The sequence below is a fragment of the Macrobrachium rosenbergii genome, chromosome 52 (genome assembly GCF_040412425.1).
Source record: "Macrobrachium rosenbergii isolate ZJJX-2024 chromosome 52, ASM4041242v1, whole genome shotgun sequence".
Taxonomy (NCBI): domain Eukaryota; kingdom Metazoa; phylum Arthropoda; class Malacostraca; order Decapoda; family Palaemonidae; genus Macrobrachium; species Macrobrachium rosenbergii.
The window spans coordinates 37,431,991-37,453,915 of NC_089792.1; the positions used below are offsets into that span (position 1 = coordinate 37,431,991).

Below are 21,925 nucleotides of genomic sequence, written 5' to 3' on the forward strand. Positions count from 1 at the left end.
TCAAGTGCTTATCAAAGTCAGTACCGCTCCAGTTCCCCCTCCGCCATTAGTGATTCACACGGATGCTTCTTTGAGCGGAGGGGGAGGATACTCTCGAACACAAAAAAGTGCAGGGAACATGGTCCACTCTGTTCCGCCAGTTCCATATCAATGTTCTCGAAGCAATGGCAGTCTTTCTAACCTTAAAGAAGCTCCGTCCAACCAGACTAATCCATATAAGGCTAGTCTTGGACAGTGCGGTAGTGGTGCATTGTATAAACGGGAGGTTCCAAATCGAGCCGGATCAACCAAGTAATGATAGCAATATTCTCCCTAGCAAACAAGCACCAGTGGCATTTGTCAGCTACCCATCTGGCGGGAGTTGGGAATGTCATTGCAGATTCTCTGTCCAGAACAACTCCGCTGGAGTCGGAATGGTCCCTGGACAAAACATCATTCGAATGGATTTGCAGCCAGGTCCCAGGTCTCCAGGTAGATCTGTTTGCCACAGAAAGCAACCACAAACTTCCTTGTTATGTGGCCCCCAACCTGGACCCTGTGGCTCACTCCACAGATGCGATGTCAATAGATTGGAACAAGTGGCAGAGGATCTACCTGTTTCCTCCAGTGAACTTGTTGATGAAAGTCTTACACAAGCTCAGGACATTCAAGGGTCGGGTGGCTCTGGTAGCGCCCAACTGGCCGAAGAGCAACTGGTTTCCTCTTCTTCTAGAACTGAAGCTCCGGTGCATACAGATCCCCAGACCAAAATTGACACAAATAGTACAAACTCGGACTGTGTCCGCTTCCTCAAGAGTCCAAGGTGCCCTAGCTTTGTGGATTTCATGAAATTTGCAGCTCAGAGAGAGGCTAATATTGATCCCATTAATACATTGTTCCTAGAATCAGACAAAAGGGAATCTACCCTCAGACAATATGACTCAGCAGTCAAGAAATTAGCCCTATTCCTGAAAGAATCTGAAGCTACAGAAATGACCACGAACCTTGCAATCTCGTTCTTCAGGTCATTGTTCGATAAAGGTCTTGCCTCTAGTACCATTACCACAGCCAAATCAGCTTTAAGAAAGATATTTTTGCATGGCTTTAATATTAACTTAACTGATTCTTATTTTTCATCAATTCCTAGAGCATGCGCTCGTTTGAGACCAGCAACCCGTCCACACATGGTTTCCTGGTTCTTAAATGACGTTCTTAAATTAGCATCAGATACTGATAATCAGAATTGTTCATTCTTGAGTCTGTTAAGGAAGACCTTATTCTTAATTAGCTTAGCTTCAGGTGCTAGAATTTCTGAGCTGTCAGCTCTATCTAGAGAACCGAACCATGTTGATTTCCTCCGGTCAGGAGAAGTTCTGTTAGCCCCAGATCTCAAGTTTCTCGCTAAAAATGAAGATCCATGAGATAGGTGGTCCCCATGGAAGGTTGTCCCCTTCCACAAGACCTGTCATTAGTCATGGTTTGACAAACACAGCGGTTCCTTTTGGTATTTATTATCCAAACCTCACGGTACAAGATACAGTTCAGTACTGAATACTGAGAAATAGTATATACAGGAAGTAAACAATAATTATGATAGTTAACAGCAAAAGCAGTTAAGAACTATTACAGCAATAATTAGCATAACAGTTATATGAATATTACTTGGAGAATAACAATCGTTAGACAGTTAAGTATACAAACTATCTCACTCCCCTTCTTATTTATGAGACAATATATGAATAAATCGGAATGCCAATAAAATAAATTTACTAAATAATACAAGAATATAATAACAAAATAAATAATTGCCATTTAACATGTTGCATTTATCAAGACGAGCATTATCATTACTATAAGCAATTCTGATCGTCTTCTAACTCATTTTCGCTGTTAGAACATTCATCCCAGAATTCCTCCTCTTCCGATTCATAGGATCTTTTACTGGGATCCACCTGCAAACGACTTGGAGGATGGCGCTCCTGAGTAGATCGGCGTATTCCTTCTGAATTACTTCAATCCTGACTCTATTCTGATGACTTCTTTATCTGAATGATCAGCCAATCACGTTTCCCATGAATATTTGCTTACAGGGCCTTCTCCAGTTCGTCAAAATGTCTTATTTTTACTTCGTCTGGTATAGTCTCTGCTGGGGTTAATTTATACGTCCAGCCACCACGAAGTATTTCTATAACTCTATATTTCTTGAAAGATATGGTGCAAGTTTACCACCTCCACAATGGCGTCTCTCGGCTGTCGATAACTTCAATCAACCAAATCTCCAACTTTGAAAGCTTTGCCGTAAGACTTCCGCTGGTTATTCCTAATCTGTTGTGCCATTGCAGTCTTGTTCCGTCAAAGACCTTAATAGTTTTCTCAATTTTATCTACTTTCTCTCTCACAAATCTTTCTGCGATTGCTGCATTACCCAAAGAGCCCGGTTGATAATCCTCATCTTTGCAAGTTTCCTTTTTAGAATCTCCTCTGGACGTCGGGCGAGTCCCATAGATGAGCTCATGTGGAGTAAATGTAGTCGTAGTATTTACAGCTGTATTATGAGAGAATTGTACCCTGGGTATCATTTCAGGCCAAAGATCCATATTATTGTGGCACATGCAACGAACGTTGTCTAATGATTGATTTTGACGTTCTACCTGAGCCTGACTTCTTGGATGGTAAGGAGAACCAAAATCCTGCTTAATTCCAAACAGGTTACACACTGCCTTGAAGATATCAGCCGTAAAATGTGATCCTCTATCCGGCGTTATGACACGGGCACCCCAAACATGCAAATCCATCTTTCAACTAGAGTATCCACTGCTGTTTTTGCTGAACAATCCTCAAGAGGTACCAAAACAACATAGCGAGTCAAAATGTCTTGCATTTGAAGGATATAACGATATGGATGTGATGATGAAATGGGAAACGGACCCATGAAATCAACTTGCACCTGTTCATTCATGTATTCCGGGAGCTCGCGGTTCTGAAAAGGGCCTTCCTGGATGCTTCGATCTTTTGTTACTCCCACATGCTTCACATTTACTGACATGTGCATGGACATCTGCCTTCATGCGAGGCCACCAGAAATTCTTCGAGCTCTTTCCCATGTTCGATCCACGACCCATGTGACCACTCATTGGACTGTCATGAATCATTTGAAGTGCATAGAGTCTCATATCTTTAGGTATTACAGGTAGCCACTCTTCTTTCACGCCATAGGGATGTTCTTGTGAGCGTCTTCCTTTATAATTTATATAACACAGAATTCCATTGTTAGTAATACCTAAACGGTTACCATATTTGGCAAGCTCATTCTCCTCTGACACACATCCCGGTGAACTCGTATTTTTCATAAAGTTCACTACTTCCTGATCCCTTCATCGCAGTGCTGTTTTTCTAACATTTCATTGGGATCCACAAATGCTGTGGCCCACTGCTGAGAAGATCCTACTGCTATACTTGCAATATGCGATACCAGATTTCCATCAGCACCAACTCTTGACAGATAATCAGCCATGGACATCACAGCAGTCGACCACTTTTATGAATTGGATTTGTGTCAAACTGCTGAATTGTTTCAATCCATCTCCCTCGACGTCCTCTCTCTTCTCTAATATCCAGGGTGTTTAGCCATCTTAATGCCTGATGGTCCGTTATCAGATCAAGCGGTGCAGAGGAGAGGTACATCGAAACCTGTTTATTGCCAGGATAACCGCCAGTAATTCCTTTTCCGTCGCTGAATACCTCTGCTCGGTTTGGAGAATGTATGGTGGTAAAAGGCAATTGGTAACAGTTCCTTGGATGCTGACTTGTTGGCTAACATTGCTCCTGCTCCAACATCACTTGCATCAGTAATCAAAACGAACTGTTTACTATAGTCAGGAAGATGGAGTGCCACAGCATTTGCTACCTGGTTTTAACCTCTCAAAAGCCTCAACCATCTCGACCGACCAATGCAATTTCTGGTGTGGATTTTTTTCCAAAGCCTCATACAGGGGCTTAGCAGTCTGTGACATCCCTGGAATCCATTTTTGCACATAAGAAAATGCCCCAATGGCCTGACGCAACTGCCTGACAGTCAAAGGCCTAGGAAGATCCCTCAGTTGATGAACTCTTTGCTCACTAATGCGAAGCATGCCATCACCAACCACGGAACCCAGATACTCCACTTCACGCACCCCAAATTTACACTTATTCGGGGCTAGTGCAAGACCAGCATCACGAATCCTGCTCAACACATTTCTGAGCCTTGCTATGTATTCTTTCCATGTTGAACCCCAGACCAGTATGTGGTCGAGATAACACAATGCATCCGTATAGTTGCAATCACTGAGTATTGTAGCCATCGTCCGTTGAAACGTATAACCTGCCCCTTTCAGACCAAAGGAGTTCTACCATGCCATTCAAACTGCCCCCATGGGACTACAAAGGCCGAGACCTCACAATCCTCCTTCCGAAGAGGCATCTGATGGTATCCAGACTTTGCATCAAGCACTGAAAAGTATTTTGCCTGACCAAGTCTATCAAGAAGATCCTCGACCACAGGAATGGATGCAATGTTGCTGGCTGGGACACGCTATTTACTCCCCTATAATCAATAGCCAACCGAGCTTCCATCAGCTCGACGACGCAAACAATAGGAGCTGCCCAAGGGCTACATGATTTCTTTATTACACCCATATCCTGAAGTTTGCATAGCTCCTTCTTGACTTCTGCCTCCAAAGCAAGTGACAACCGCCGCGGTCTATTTTGCTGTTGGTGCTGAATCTGGGTTAACTCTGATTGTGTGCTCCACCCTACCTGTACCAGCGGCAGTGGGCCTCCATTATAGAAAACATTCTTGAACTCATGAAGTACCTTGTCCATTTCCTCTTTCTGCTCACAAGTAAGTGACTCTCCAACGATGAAATTTCCTCTTTTCCCCTCAATTGAACTTAAAAGGCTATGGTTGCCGTCGTATTCTACCACACTGGGCTCTAGTTCCCGATCTCCTCTCCACTCTGCACAGTTTAAATGTTTATCCGATACATTTGCAACTCTCACATACATTTTCTTCTTGATTGAACCTTGGATGCAGCAATGAGGAGGGGCAACCGGAGAACCCTCAGGGCGTCAGGGACACAACAGATACTGCTCATCTGGAACCATCCCATCAGCTGAGCAGCATATAAATAATTCTGTCCTAGGAGGTATCACAACTGCATTCTCAGCTCTAACAATGAGCTTCACCACTCCATCAGAGCATGATTTATGTGATTGTGTCCTTTCCCCAGTATTCAATGGCAATGATAAATTTTTTTAATCCACTCGCAACCTCCCTTTTGTCAAATCTAGAGTGACTGTGCCAACTTTTATCCACAAGTCCATCCCAAGTATCACTCTAGTAACAAGTTTAGATACCACAATGAACCTATGTTGTCTCACTATGGTTTTGCCTAGCTTTACATCCATCAGAATTTCTCCCTCAATTTGAAGTTCTTCACTGCTCGCTCCATAAGCTGTAATATTACTCGAGCTGACGAGATTTCTGAGCATCATTCAAGATATCCTCAGAAACTAAAGAATAATCACTTCGGTGTCCACCAAAAGCATTATACTTAGTTTTCATCATCTCCACAGTAAAGTAATTTGTAATACTTTTCAATACCCGAGTTGCTGCTCGGCTGGAGAGCACATGCCGATATCTCATTTGACCCTTCACCTTTGGCTGCACCAAAGCCACAGTGCGTTGGAAAGCGGAAGTAGAATTCATTTGTACAGACTGCTCCGAGCTCCCGTGTGGAGCAGTCCTCACTGAAAATTTCTTCTTTGAACCTGGGGAGGGTACCAAGCAGGATTTTCATCTCTCCTTCGTGCACATGCTTTCCATCCACCCACATGTGTCATTTTACAATAACAGCACTTAAATTTACGAGAAGAATAGGATTCCCTCTTCTTGCTGCCCCATGATCCAGCATTTCCTCGTACAGTTGCAACCTCCATAGTTTCCGGTGTGTCCTCCATCAAACAAACATTGGACGTACCCTCAATTTGATTCACATGGACACTGGGATTCCTAGGTCCTGTTGCTTTAGTTGCTCGTTTAGTAGACAACGCTGCCAATGCAATTTTCACCACCTCATCATGCTACTTTAAAGGCTTACTTAGACAGAACCTCTAATATAACTTCAGGTCCTCTTTTGTGAGAGAAAGTGGAGGAACTATTTCTCTGAAGGCCATCAGACAACAAATCTTGTACTTTATTGAACAAGCTAACCCAGATTCAGTCCCTAAGGTTCATGATATCAGGGCAGTGGCCACCTCCACTAACTATTTCCATCATATGAATTTTGACGATCTCAAAAAATATACGGGTTGGAAATCACCTTTAGTGTTCAAACGCCACTACCTCAAATCACCAGAGGCTCTAAAATTTTCCACAGTGGCGGCAGGAAACATTGTTCCTTCCACTGACTGATCTCACTATACATTCCTAACTGTTCTGTCACTCTCCCTCTCACCTACCTCCCTCGTTTACTCCCCTTACCGTCTTCTCTGGGTCAGGCATGCCTCACAGCCTGTCTCCTGACCATATTACATGTTGTCTAATTTTCCAATTTGTTAGTATTTAGTCATTTATACTGTGTTCTGATATTCAATATCATGTTCCTTTGGGGCATGGTTCCCCTACTGATATTCAATATCATGTTCCTTTGGGGCATGGTTCCCCTATCTAGTTATTCTCTATATCATGTTTACTTTGGGGCATGGTTCCCCTATCTAGTTATTCTCATGTTATTAAAAATTTTTTGGCTTGGGTAATTAAAACTCACTTTTACTAATTGTTTTATTTCTTTCCATCACAGTAGTTTTACAAGGCCTTCACCAAGCTGGTATGTTTAATTCTCTATTATGATTTCACCGGCTGACACAGGTCAAAGCCCAGAAAAGGGATTTTGACAAAGGAAAAATCTATTTCTGGGGGAAGACCTGTGTCACCCGGTGACCCGCCACTATTCCTTTCTTTTCCCCCCCCGGGTAAAATACCAAGCTTGGGGGGGTTGCTAACCTGGAATGCCAAGATGGCGGCTGAGTTGTTGGTAGTCGGGGACCTGGTGCGGGCGTTGTTACGGCACCTCACCCTGGGGGATTTTGAGATTGGGAATATCTACAGGGCAGAGGCCTGTGGTAGTGACAACACTCACCCTTTCCTATACGACTCCATTTTATGGCGCTCGCTCTGGGGGTAATAACCCCAGCATTGCATTTAGTTTTCTCTGGTATGTTTAGCAATAAATTTACCTAGAAATGTGTGCTAAGTGGCAATTTCACCGGGTGACACAGGTCTTCCCCCCAGAAAGAGATTTTTCCTTTGTCAAAATCCCTTATTTGATACTTTAAAACCATGCTTAGTGAACTGTAACTTTTTTGAGCAAAGTTGCAAAATGTTTTGTTGTTGCAACTTAGCGTCATTAGAATTGTGGAGAAGGTAAGAGTTGCCAGTTAGAGACTTTGAATGAAAATCACTTGAAATCGGGTCACACACTTTTGCTGCATGCTGTACATAAATGCTGAACTTGTTAATGTAAGCTGACCACTGTAATGGTATTATCTCTTATATTCAGAATTCTCATATTGTTATTGATGTGTTTCTGTCCTGAGGTTTTTCATAGTTTTATGGTATCTGTATATCTTTCCTGACCTCCATTATTGCTATTTCTTTTTGTTTCCAGAGAAAAACCAGTGGCAAGTTTTTTCTGGCTCAATTTTTTCCTCATGCGCATAGGTGATTTTAGGTATTTTTTCTTGATTTTTCTTACTGTAAATCAGCCATGATAATAACATCTTTAGGTCAAGTAAAGCCTTCATGAAATTTATGTAGTACAAGTCTAGAAAGTACTTTAATTAGTATTTAAATTTCATAAATCATTTCAATATGTAACAGTATAAAAAATAATTTCATAATTATAGGTTGATTTGTTTTCTCATAGATCTGTGGCTTGGAGGTGAGATAAACTTGTTTTTAAACTTGCAGTTATAATGCTTGGAAATTAAGTCGGTTCCTGATTATATCATTCACATGTTGCATATATATATCCCTTTTCCTGTAGTAATAGTGACAAAATTTTCAACTACTCCTTTGCAAATACTTGTGTTTTTGGTTCATTTATATATTAACAGAAGCTTTGTGGGTGGTCAGGGCAGACCGTGAGTAATTGAAATACTGTATGCTGATCTTGGTGGTTATTATTATTATTATTATTATTATTATTATTATTATTATGATTATTATTATTATTATTATTATTATTATTATTATTTTGAAAAGACTTGAGTCACAAATCCAAAATTCTCCATTGGCTCACCTGAAGGGATTATTTTTTAATGTGAGGTTGGAATTTAGAGCAAGGTAAGTTCAAGATCAGCTAAGTTGGAAGACACAAAAGGGGATAGATGAAAAGTAAGAGGCAGAATGCAATGCAGCAGGTAATTTTTTCTTCTCTTTGTGTTGCTCCTGAGATTTTGTTTCACACGAGTTCCTTGAGTTTTGTATGGCTGTGAGTATTTGATGTTATCCCTTGGAATTTTCAGTGGCATCAGATGGCATCATCCTGTACCTAACCATTAAGATAATGCAAGGTCTTGTATTTTTTTATGGAAAATTTTGAAAAAAGAGTGGGTATCAAGTTGGTCACTTTGTCATTCTCTGCACTTACTATTGTAAAATATGTGCATCACCGATCACTCTGTATATTATTTTTAACTGTAAAATGTGTGCATCACCGGTCAATCTCTATGTTATTTTTAAGTGGCTAAAAAAGCTAATTAGTAAACTATATGCCAAATAATTAAAATAAATCAAAGAAAAATATATAAATGAGCAGAGAAAAGTAATTATTAATGAATAACCAGAAATACAATGGGTTTATTAACTTTTGTCCTTACTTTAAATCCTCAGCTGAAAACCCTTAAGGACAAAGTCAACAGACTATAAACCCAAGATGGTTCCAAAGGGAAATCAGCCTGCAAATAGAGAGAAGTTTGAGGAAGAGGTGAAAAACTAATGACAGCCTCACCAAAGAGTAGGATACAAAGAGAACCTACAGTACTTGGCAAGGATGGGAATGAAGCCAGCTTGAAAGATTGTCAACCAATATACTGGTCAGTTAACTGTATCATACAAGCTACTGAAATATAAAAGGACTTTGGAAAGCAGACTTGATCTTGAATGAAACCATGATCACTTGGTCTTCACTTAGAATGAATCAAGGCGAACTTTATGCAAAGTTTGATATCATATGATAGTCTATAGTTGGAAATTCTTCATAAATAAAAGACAAAGTAATCCAAAAACACATTGCCTGTGAAAGCAATAATGCTGAAAGAAATGTAAAGGGAAAATAAATAGAAGTACTATACTGTATTTTGAATGGTGGAAAGACACCCAGCAGTAATCATCTTTTTAAGAGTAATGAGTGCATCTGGACAGTAGAAGACCATGAACATTTGGCTAATTATAAGTATTGTAATCGTTTTGTTATAAAAAAAACTTGATCTCCTAATAACCCTAATTAGGAATACAGTCATTAGATCAGGCTGTGACTCTTATTGAATAATACTTGACCTCTAACAATCCATGTTGTCTCAGTGGCAGTTTGAAAATATCATCCAAAAACACATGAGATTTACACATCAGTTTATAGCACTCTGCTCTTTCAGTGTAGTAGACAGGTCTGAATGGAATGCAAGCAACAGTCTATACAACATTTTCTTATCAGAATTGCATGTAAGCAACATGGCCATTACTAAGAGCAGACTGCAAATTGTATCGGTTACACAGCAGAAGCATTTTGTCTTTTCAACACATAAGAGATCATGAAAAACCAATAGTTTCATAGGTCTTTTTTTTTTACTGATGAAGCTGATAAATCCATTCTGTTTTGTTCTGTCCCCACAGCCATCTAGGCATCAGTTCAATAGTGGTTGGGAAAACTATGTGACTTAACAATAGATAACACTCAGTATATGAAGATGTATCACACACTTAACAGAAAATTCAACAAATTGAAAATTTAGTCATCCACAAGCAACAGAATATTACCAAATGGGTATCAGTCATTCAGTAGATGTTCTGATTTAACGAACCATTTCTGCCAATGGGTTGTTTGCAAAGTAGATGATTTTTATTGAGTCTTGGAAGATTTCTGAAGACCTTTTTATTGGGTATTAAAAGAGTAAACTACCATTTTACTGTATTTTGTAGTACTCTCTGCTGTTTAAGCTTTGGCTTGGGTTCAAGCTCTTTTACTGTAACATCACCCCTGCAAAAGTTTTGAAGTATATACAGTACTTCAAAATAAGATATTGGCATTTATCAAGTAAGGAGTTGACGTAAGACAAAATGTTTACAAATATCTTGTCAAGGTAATAATTATTAGGAGGTGGTAAGCACAAGAAGGAAGTAGACCCTCTTTCAAAAATGTTTTGTTGAAAAGAATGGCTGCGTTTTGCAAATTGATTTTATGTTGAGTTTTTCCAATTTTTCTTAAAATTTGTTTTCTTGCATGTCAGTATTGGCCGATAATTGGCCAATGTTCATATTTCAGTGGATTTAAACAGCGTTTGTACAGCAGAAATTTATTCTCTGCATCTCATGCTGGAATATTCTGAATTTGTTGATTTTCAGTGACTCGAAACATTGAACTTTTTTTCATAACAGTTTTGTTTCAAAGTATAATAATGTTTATGGAGGACCTTATAAGCTATCAAATGGGGTAGTAATGCAATATTTCATTGAGGAATGATAATGAAAAATTAATGTATATGCTACACAAGATTTGTGTTGGTGCGTTTGTCTGCTGATGTTTTGTGGAGCTTGTAGCTACCATAATAACTACATACTTTCGTATCCATATGACTTTGTGTGTACGGGGTCATAGCCAGGATTTCTTGAATGGGGTTGCAAATGCCTAAAGTTCTCTCTCTCTCTCTGTTATCATTTTGTATGTGTTTGCAGGGTCATAGTCAGGATTTCTTGAGTGGGGTTACTAATGCATAGCCTAAAATCTCTCTCTCTCTCTCTCTCTCTCTCTCTCTCTCTCTCTCTCTCTCTCTCTCTCTCTCTCTCTCTCTTGTCTTTCAACATTAAGTAGGTGATGCTGTAATTGTAAAGTTATTAAAGGTGTTTTCAGCATTATTGGTAGGTATGTTGTATGGTTTGAGAATTTATGATGCCTCTATAGTCCAAAATGAGTTGTAATCTGCTTGGTGGTTACTGGAAGCATCTTTCTTTCATATTAAGTTTTCTCACAGACTGTACATTACTGATATGGTAATTTTAAGCCTATAACTTATTGACAATATTAATAAAAGTAAAGAAAATACTGTCATTACATTGCAGATGATACCTAACACAACTACTAGAACATTCTCCTCCCAAGATATACTGTAATGTTTTGATATTATTTTTTATTTTATTTTATTGATAAGAAAACTTTTTTGAACTAGCCATATCTTATTTTACAGTATTAGATTTTTTAACCCATCACTTCCATGTTTCACTGCCCTCAGTATCAAAACTGCTTTACAGTTTATACACAGAGCTCAGTTGGATGAACTTCTTTACTTTAGGCCAAGCCATCATGCACTAGCAAGAAACTTTTCCAGTGAAAATGACACACATTTTATAAAATACTTTTCAACATATGATGCAGTAGTATATGGTGTATTTTAGTCACCTCACTGCAACCCCCATCATTTTGTGAAAGGAGTTGGCAAACATCTCTTGTATATGGTAAATTTGGGATGGTTTTCTCCTAAATTGAATTAATTTGGCAAACTGTAATGCCTGTGCTAAATTGAGGATATGCTAAATCATGGATTTATTGTACCAGAAATTGGAATTATAAAACTCATAAATAATAAGCTGTGCATAAAGTTCCAAAAAAAGTAATGAGGCTAATTTTATATCTTGAAATTGAGCCAAGTATATAGAGCAACACTTATCCAAAAGATAAAGCTAAAGTTACATAGAAAAAACTGAACTTTTTTCGGTCACTTCGGGCAGGCACTACTCAACAGCAAGCAAGAATCCATGCTACAGAAAAGTAACCAATATGCAAAGAGCAAAGCAGTGAATCAACTACCTGATTGTTAACTGACTGTGGTCAATTTCAGCCAGGGTCGAACAGCATGAAAAAAATGACATAAGGGGCAAAGCACTAGCAGTCATCAGCAGCAGAAATTATTTATACAGACATCTTTTTTAGATCGAAAGAGAAGAGAACTAGTTGCATAGAACTTTGAAGTGGTGTATCATCATCAACACAGACATTTTTACATCACCTTTTCCTATCATGGGGCTAGACGTGAAATGGGTTCTCTAGACTCTCTTCCGTCCTTTTGCATTTTCTGCCTGACCCCCATCAAGTGTAGGTTTGTATCTCTCTCTTTTTTCTTTGAGTATCATTTTTGGTCAATTTCTTTTTAATCTCAGAGGAGAATTCCTTCTCCTTTTAGGCAACCTTGTAAAACGTACCAGACCTCTTTTATTCTGGTGTAATTGGTTGTTTTCAAATAATATAGTTCATTGGCTTTTTCTTTTCACCTGCTGCCAAGGTTTGGCAGTCTTCATGCTTCTGTTTTTTCAGGTTCATAACCTAACCTTTTCCTGTAAGGGGCATGTCTGTTTCCTTTATTGAGCAGCACCCTTTTCTACCATTTGCATCCTCTTTCTTGGTTTCATCTGATCTTTGCTAGAAAGCAGCATCAGGTTGCCCATTCTAATGGCCTTCACTTTTAAGAGTATAAATTGCATGAGGATACTTCAGAAACTTCAGATGAGATAGAATTTGAGTGCATGCTTTCTTTCACATTAATAGACTGTCCAAAGTCCATCCCATTGGAGCATGAATTTAGAAGAATCCAAACATAACATAAGTACATAGTCCTTGGACTTCTGTCTGATCACCACCACCATGTCTTCTAACCCTTGAAGAAATTTGTCTTAAGAAGCACTGTCAGAAGTTCTGTTGGTTCACTTCTTAAATATGTTCCTTGTAGTTCAAAGCCAGGAAATTCACATTGTTTTCTGTGCTTTATAAGTAAAATAAAGTTGAGATGACACTTACACATGGGCCTCAGATGGAATTTGGTGTGTATCACTGTGAATATTGCAAATTGCCATTCCATGCAATTTTCATTTTAGTGTTTCTCCTTAGTTGTAAAGAATCCTTAATGCGGACATCCTGTTTCTTACTGACTTGACTTGATCATTGCAGCAGTTGTGTTAAGGCTTTGCATCCAATTCCTGTTAACATCTGTTTTGCTGATGCTCCAGTCCCACTTTAAATTGTTAAAGGATGAAGGTGTTAGCATTTGACATCTCCAACATTATTCTGCTTCAGCTAGCCCAACTGCCTTATGGGTTTTTAACTGGTGATCCTAAGCACACCTGTTTTCCCAAGTTGTAGGCACTGACATGGCATCAAAAGTTCTTGGGCCATCAAAGGATATACTGTACTGCACTTGACTTGTAAATCCAGTACTCAATGCTTAGCATTTGCTAACTGTTGCTAGATAGTTGCATCATGGAATTTATTTAGCATTGCTGTGTTTTATTTGCAGTTAAGAGGAAGTGTGTCCTAAAAACAAGGTTTTTTTTTATGTGGGGTTAATGCATGATTTTTATTTTTTGTCTGATTAAATTTTAATTATCAAAGGAGTTGGTAAATGGTACATCTAGAGAAGCCATTTCTTGCCTGTCATTTTCTAAATCCCTTTGAACATTACATATCTATAGTTTTAGTGCTTTCTTTTTAACTTTAAGAAGGAGTTGAGTGTAGGGGATGGCATGCATTACAAAAGTCAGTTTTACTCCTTCATAGGAGAAGGTTCATTATTTTCCTAAGTTCCTGCATTAGAGCTGTGTTAATACTTTTTTTGTGATCTTAAATGTTTGTTTTTACCCCATGTACATTTCCATGAGTCATTTAATCATACTATATTTTGTTATACTTTTGGAATATACCGAATTAGCAAGTCATGAAATATTTAATCTCTTTGTAAACTATGTATTTGAAGGTAGAGTTGGTATTGTTCATCCTTATTATATGTGCAGCATTAGAATTGTCTCATTCTTTATTTTTGTAGTGGGAAAAACTGTGCATTTTAGTGCAATACACTTACAGTATGGAAGTGAAGGCAGTTTTTTCCCTCATTTAAAATTGATTTTATTTATAAGGAACCCACACTCCATTCATTTTGTGTCATAATTTATTTTCCCGTTTATTACCTTCATAATTTTGCCCACCTATGAAGGTAATCAGGATTGTGATAATTAAATATCATCAGGTTGCTGTACTCTTTTAATGACTGTATTGATAATGAAAATTACACATTTATATTTTATTATTTTTCTTTAAATATTTCAGTATGATGTTCAGCATTTATAATTTATCATCTCTTCAATGTGGGCAAGTTAACTTTGTGTAAATTGAAGGTTTTTTTTTTTGCGTAGGCTTAAAACATGCTAAAATATTAAGGATACTGGGTAGGTTCAAAAATTCCTAAAATATTAAGAGTAATGATGAAGTTCTGTAATTATCAGGTAGTTTTCAAGCATACAGTTTGACCTCGAATAATTACCATAAATATTTGTGCATGTGTTGAATCTTGTGTATTGTACTATGATTTTTAAACATAAGGAATTTTAATTGATTGCATCTACTCTTATATTTTCATTACAGAATGCTGTAGATTTATAAGCTTGAGGGCCTTTGCAGTTTTGTGCATTGCTGAATAAGCAGTTCAGATTTTGTTAATTAAGAGAAAACTACCTCTTCATGCCAAAAGTGGTAGTTATGATCTTGGAATAAGTTTGATGTTATCTGGAACTATGATACTTCCTTCCCAGCTTTGTGTGTTGCATAATGAACTTTGGTATCTTGATGTACACTTTGCAGCAACTACCAAAGTTATTTTTTAAATATTCACTATTTATTATTTTTCACTCTAGGACAAGATAACTGCGATGCACTACTGTTCTCTAATTTTTAGATGATGCTTTCCAATATTTTCTGTTACCCATACATCCACATGCTCACATCCTTATATCCTTGTGTCCTCCTCACTATGATGCTATTCATTTGTCAGACATATTGTTTTAAACATTGAAAAGTATTTTGACCTTCACCTTGAGGGAGATTCCAATGTCTGTTTAATTATTGTATTGTGACCTTGAGGGAGATAAGGTTTACTGGATCTAATTGTTGATGTTTTATTTCTGATGCCTCCATTGTTTGCTTTCAGAATCAAGACAGTGATATGTGGCAGGTGTATAAAACTTACAGTCCTGAAGTGTACACAAAGCCAGTCTCTCGACCTCATCGGAAAAGGTCTGGCATTCCACGTCCTAAACACAGCAGGAGTGCCAGAAAGTGTGATAAATAACTAAATTATCAACCAAATAGCTTTAGCAATAAAAATATAAGATAGTGGAGATTTGTGATTATCTATAAAAGCTCAAGAATTATAAAATATTTTAGTACTTATAAACCTCTACATTTGGACAATTATCCTTCCCTCCACATATGGTGATTTGCTCATAATATTAAAATTTGGACAGCAATTCACTGGATGTATTATATCACATACTTTCATGTATAAGTTTTGAATTATAATTAGAACTTGCTTTACCCCAAATTTTTATACGTTTTCATAAATCCTTAAAAAATTACAATGCATATTGATGCCTTATGTCTGCAGATGTTCTCTTGCATCTGACTGGTACAGAAAAGTTTTATACTGTCAAGTTGTACTTAGTTGTATATGGAAGATAGTTTGCCTTTTAATCAGGCATCTTGGAGAGTAGTCTAGCTGCTTGCATTCCTGATATATCCTCAGGTTTTATAAAGATTAAGCATAACCAAAAGGGATTAGCAGTTGGATTTTCTGGTGGATATGTATGGATTCAGTGGGATGTTACAGGAGTGGTCTGTCAGTGGAAACTGTGATTCATGTTCTAATGAGAGCTTTTGATAGCCTTAGATTTAAGTTGCAAATTCTCTTTTAGGTTTGTCTTTACTGTTTTACTGAGGTAGTGACATTGGGAAATCGTTTATCAGTTATACTATGACGTACTATTATAGAGAAAGATTTTAAAGAGGTTAGGGTATTTTTATCATTTTATATTGTGTAGAAACTTATGGAATAAGTGTTCAAGCTTTTATGAAGAGAACACTAACCTGAAAAAAAGATATATAAAATAATTCTGCCATTGCTTTAGTAGCAGACAATGAGAAAATTTTGTTTTAATCATCAGAAATTTCTTCATTACAATATAAAACACTCATTTCTTTACATCCAGCATGTTTTATCTCCTCAAGTGTTTTAAGGAGATTTGATAGTGTTGTTCTTGTGAAAACAGCCCTTGTTTCAGGAATTTTTTAAATATAAGCTTTTTAAAAAATGGTTTGAAGAGATTAGATGCAGTGCATCTTGTGATATTCTGTCAGCAATCTGATCATTATTTATAATGGCATTTCTAGTCTTTATTACAGAGAACAAATCATGATCATCTGTAAAATACTTTTCTTGGTTTAAATGATAATTGTAATAAGAATTATAATTTATATTGCATGTAGAGCAGCCATAGTTTCATGTGATTTGATTAAGGCTATCATAGGCAGCTTAGGTACGAGGAGTCCCCTAAAATTGTTCCTCGGTATTAATAAATACTGTACTTTGGCCTTTTCATAAATTCTGAATGTGGTCTCTTGAAAATGCTACCTTATTTGCAAGCTTTGACAGTGTTACTACCTCATCAAAGCAAAGTATTTTCAGAAATTTGTCAACAAAGGTTTTTTTCTCTTATCCCATTGTAGTTATATTACATGCAAGAGTCCAAAGTCAGACTGATTTGTATTGTAACTTTCATATTTGTAAAATATGAGAGTTTTATATAGAGGTAATGCTTTAAACCTTTAATAGTGTTTAGATTCAATTATTATTTTGAGCATAGGCCTTTGTCACTGGTGGTTTCAGGTAAACACTTAAGTTATGGCTTGTTTTAGATCGTAACATAGCTTATATCTATTGCATTCTGGATTTTGTGTTACGCTAGGAAGATCACAACACAATACATGAATGTATTTTTGTTCTCAAGTTATCTATAATCTAGTCATAAATAGATAGTCACAAGAAATCTCTTATGACAGGTCTCACCATTGCTTGGTGTTATTTATTATTCATATAATGTACAACTATATTTATTTGATTACTAACCAGCTTTATCTCATTATACCAGGTTGAATGTTATCTTGTGTCTGTCACATTCTTGTAGCTAGCTTATTTGAGAAACTGTGTCAAATATAAACATCAGAAAGTCCTTTGTAAAGAGTGCTTTATGTAGTGTGTTGATGGTGTAGCTGTAGGTAGTTATTTTACTCAAGTGCTGCTATAAATAAAATTACACATTATGTTAAGTAGTTTTGTTAATAAAATATATTGCTAAAATTGCAATTAGGATACTTGTAATATCAAGGATTTTTTACTCTCCTGATATTTATAAGAGTGAATGTGGCATAGGTTGATAAGTCATCATTTAGGCCATATATTATCTGTAATCCCATATACATTTGAAGTTAGAATGACCATTAAGTTCTTCTCTAAAACTAATTTTGTGGTACATCTGACTTGATTGTCCTTTTTGAGACGTTTGCATTAAGGAGCAGAATTTGTTAGTACTTTCTTTACCATGTATTTCATGTTAAATTCAGCATGGCTTTAGGGACAGGTACTTAAGTTATCTTCACTCTCATCTCATTCCATTTCTTGAATAATACAAGATTCCAACATCTTCCCCTTCTTATTTGTGTGCCTGTTCAAAGTGCCTGACTTTTTTTGAAGGCAGACATTTGATTTTTATATTTGTACCTTCATTCCAGTTACATCGAGCTTTTTTGTTCATATTCATCATTGATTGGAATATCATCCTCATAATTAGGGTCTTGGATTGAATCTAGGTTTTACTTGGCCACTGTTCCATTATGCAGTCCCATAACACATGCCAGGCTATCTATTCCTATTGAGTTTTTCCATTAAAGATGAGCAGTCTTCAACTCTACCACCAAGCTAGGGCTCTCTCTTCCAACCTTTTGTTTTCCTAGGGTCCTGAAGCCCCCTTTTTGTATTATGCCCTCTCTGACTCCCTTATTCTTTTTATTCAACTTGATTTAGGTAAGGGCATTTGATAAAATATTTGGTTCACCATAATTATTTTGAACGTAGAAATCTTGATCTTAATCATTATACTGTATGTGTAAAATTGTGTTTCACTGTGATTTCAGTTCTCTTTATTGTACCTGGAAGGTATTTTTTCAATATGTAACATTTACGAAAACTTTGTTTCTTCTTTAAAGTTTGTAGGTGTAGTATATTTATAATTTAATTTACAGATGTATTTAGTAAACATATTGACTGGGAAATTTAAATTGAAGAGACTTGTAAAAAGGGGAATGTAGCAGGTATTCCCTTTCTGAAAAGGCTTGGTCACCTTTATTGGATAAGTTCTTATTCATACCTGTTTTAATGTCAAATTCTTTTTATTTTCTGTTGAATTTTAATCAGGTCTGTGTAGGAATAGCAGTACAGTACCAAAGTATTTGTAAAATATGCTACTGATTTAATAATTTTACCACTTTCTTTTGAACAGGTAGAGAATTTTTCTTAAGTAGTGGTTATGTGGTGATAGTTATGTAGGTAGAAAGGAGAGAAGTTGATTGGTAGAAGTGTGTTAATGCAAACTGATACAGAGCCTCTTTGATCTGACTTAACAGTACCCTAAATTTATTGTGTGTTGGCTGTTCATAAAAGATTTAATTTAGATTTCAATGGCTTAAGTTGAAAGTATTGAAGATTAGCCGAATTGTCTGAATAGTCTGCAAAGGAAGCAGTTTAATTATTATATTTGTTTTGTACAATACAAGACCAATAGTTCAGGATCAATGGTACCTACGGTGTATCAGCTTAGCAAAAATGCTAGACCAAGAGGCCCTTACAAATACGGATTAAAACTAGAATTAACCTTAAGTACCACGGACTAAAGCTAGAATTAACCTTAATTACTGCAGATTGTAGTTTTGTTTTGAATTTACTTGTTGTCGGACTAACATTTAAGCAATATGATTTATAAAATAGTTTAAAATATTTATTAGGGGAAAAATTTACCATCACTCAGTCTAGACTAGGTCATTGCCTGTTTGTTATCATGTTATCTTTTTCTTTTTATAACTAAACATGAGAAATATCATAATTTTACCAGTACAGTATTTAGTAAAACAGATTGTTATATAACATTACGTATTTGTACATATTCAGTGCCAGCGGTGCTGAATAGGCAGTCCCCAGTTAATGGCAGGGGTTCCGTTCCCGGCTGAGCGCTGCTAACTAAAAATCGATAATAGTGCCGATAAACCACTTAACGGCGCCATTAACAGGTTATCGACGCCGATAAACCGCTTACCGATGCCGGTAAACAGCCTAATGGTGCCAAAAATTGCTTATCAGCGACAAAAATCCGGTTAGCGACGTTGCTAGCCAACCACCCTAGCACCAAAACGTCGTTAACCAATGCTGGCAGTGAGCGGGGACTGCCTGTATAAACTTGCAGTCATCTCAGTGCGCCAAGTGTACCACATTTTAGTGTTTATTTCTTGTAAAATCTTAGTTGTGCACTCAAATACTGTTTTTAAAAAAATGATATTTTTATGATAAAATAAAGTTTTGTACATACTTACCCGCAGATATATACTTAGCTATAGTCTCCGACGTTCCCGACAGAAATTCAAATTTCATGTACACGCGACAGGTAGGTCAGGTGATCTACCATACCCGCCGCTGGGTGGCGGAATAGGAACCATTCCCGTTTTCATGTCAGATTTTCTCTTCCACCTGTCTCCTGAGGGGAGGCTGGGCGGGTTATTATCAGATATATCTGCGGGTAAGTATGTACAAAACTTTATTTTATCATAAAAATATCATTTTTGTACATGAAACTTACCCGTCAGATATATACTTAGCTGATTGGCACCCTGGAGGAGGGCAAGAGACAGCTAAGAACTAAAAACGGGAAAACAACATATGTTGTAGGAATAAACAAAAACCATGGTTCTTACCTGATTGGGCAGAAGACTTCATGGATACTGTCTATGAGTCTGCATGCCTCAAGAGCTTCAGCGAGGAAGTGACCTAAGACTGACAGCCCTTCTGGATCATATCAATGGGGAAAAAACCCACTTACATGACAGAGCCTGTTATGGATCGTGTCAATGGGGATTAACCCACTTACAAGACAGAGCCCTCTACCTGAATCATATCAATGGGGGCTATCCTCTTACATGACAGAGCTAGGTAATAAAAATACAAGGAGCTAACAACCAAAACCTACCACCTGACCAAGCCTAACCTTGTTAGTAATAATGAGATGAAAAAGAGAGAGAGACCTTCAACACTCTTTTTCAACCAACCATAAAAACACAACAAACAATTAAAAATAACACTAAATTAAATAGGATTAGCTTCAGCTCCTTGACCCAGCACCGAATCCGCGGATACGTAAGCTCCTAGAGAGAAGCACTTCTCATATGTCACATGAACATCTCTCAAATAATGAGAAGCAAACACTGAGTTACATCTCCAGTATGTAGAGTCCACAATAGACTGGAGGGACCAAGACTTGTGGAAAGCTAGAGAAGTAGCTATGGCTCTCACCTCATGAGCATTAACTCTTAGGAGCTGAAAATGTTCTGTCTTTACATGAAAGATGAGCCTCTTTGATAATATCCTTAATGAAGAAAGCCTGGGCATTCTTGGAAATTGCTCTTGAAGGATCCTTGACAGAGCACCAAAGACTTTCGGTGTTACCTCTGAGCTGTTTCTTTCTCTCCAAATAATGTTTAAGACTTCTTACTGGACATAGTGTGTGTTCCATCTCCTGTCCTGAAAGATCGGAGAGTCCTTTGACCTCAAAACTCCTAGGCCAAGGTTTTGAAGGGTTCTCATTCTTTGCTAAGAAGAGAGGCTGAAAGGAGCAGATTGCAGAGTCCTTCTTAAAGCCTACAGAACCTTCCAAAGCTTGTAATTCGCTCACTCTTTTGGCAGAAGCAAGAGCGAAAAGAAACAGCGATTTCCTGGTTAAATCCCTGAAAGAGGCAGATCGAGGAGGCTCAAACTTGTTTGACATTAAGAACTTTAGGACCACGTCCAAATTCCAGCTGGGAGGTCTAGGGGACTTATTTTTAGAAGTTTCAAAAGACCTTATAAGGTCGTGAAGGTCTTTATTATCCGAGATGTTCAGACCTCTGTGTCTAAAGACTGAAGACAGCATGCTCCTATACCCCTTTATGGTGGAAACCGCCAGGTTACATTGCTCCCTAAGGTATAGAAGGAAATCCGCAATCTCCATTACAGAGGTACTGGAAGAGGAAACTTTCTTAGATCGGCACCATCTCCTAAAGACTTCCCACTTCGACTGGTAGAGGCGCAAGGTAGAAGATCTTCTGGCTCTGGCGATAGCCCTCGCAGCCTTGTGCGAAAACCTTCGCTCTAACCAGTCCTTCTGACAGTCTGAAGGCAGTTAGGTTTAGAGCGGGAAGGTTCTTGTGATATCTGTCGAAGTGGGGCTGTTTGAGAAGATCGCTCCTGAGAGGGAGCGACCTGGGAAAATCTATCATCCATTCCAGTACCTCTGTGAACCAGTCTCTGGATGGCCAAAAGGGAGCGATCAGGGTGAGCTTGGTGCCCTTTGACGAAACGAACTTCCTTATTACTTCCCTATTATCTTGAACGGGGAAAAGCGTAGCCGCCTAGACCGTCCCAATCTAGGAGAAGGCCGTCTATAGCTACTGCTCTGGGGTCCGAGATTGGTGAGCAGTAGTTCTCCAACCTCTTGTTCCAATGGGTTGCGAAGAGG

At 37.7% G+C, this 21,925-nt stretch overlaps 1 protein-coding gene across 1 annotated transcript in view; it reads left to right on the forward strand.

Moving 5' to 3' along the window:
* The window catches only part of LOC136833817 (kinesin-like protein KIF3A), a 140,429-nt gene extending 122,937 nt beyond the window's left edge, over positions 1 to 17,492 (forward strand). The window contains 1 exon segment of the mRNA XM_067096114.1: positions 15,265 to 17,492. Within this exon segment, the coding sequence (XP_066952215.1) occupies positions 15,265 to 15,405 (141 nt within the window). The 3' untranslated portion in view covers positions 15,406 to 17,492.
* The last annotated feature ends 4,433 nt before the right edge of the window (positions 17,493 to 21,925 follow it).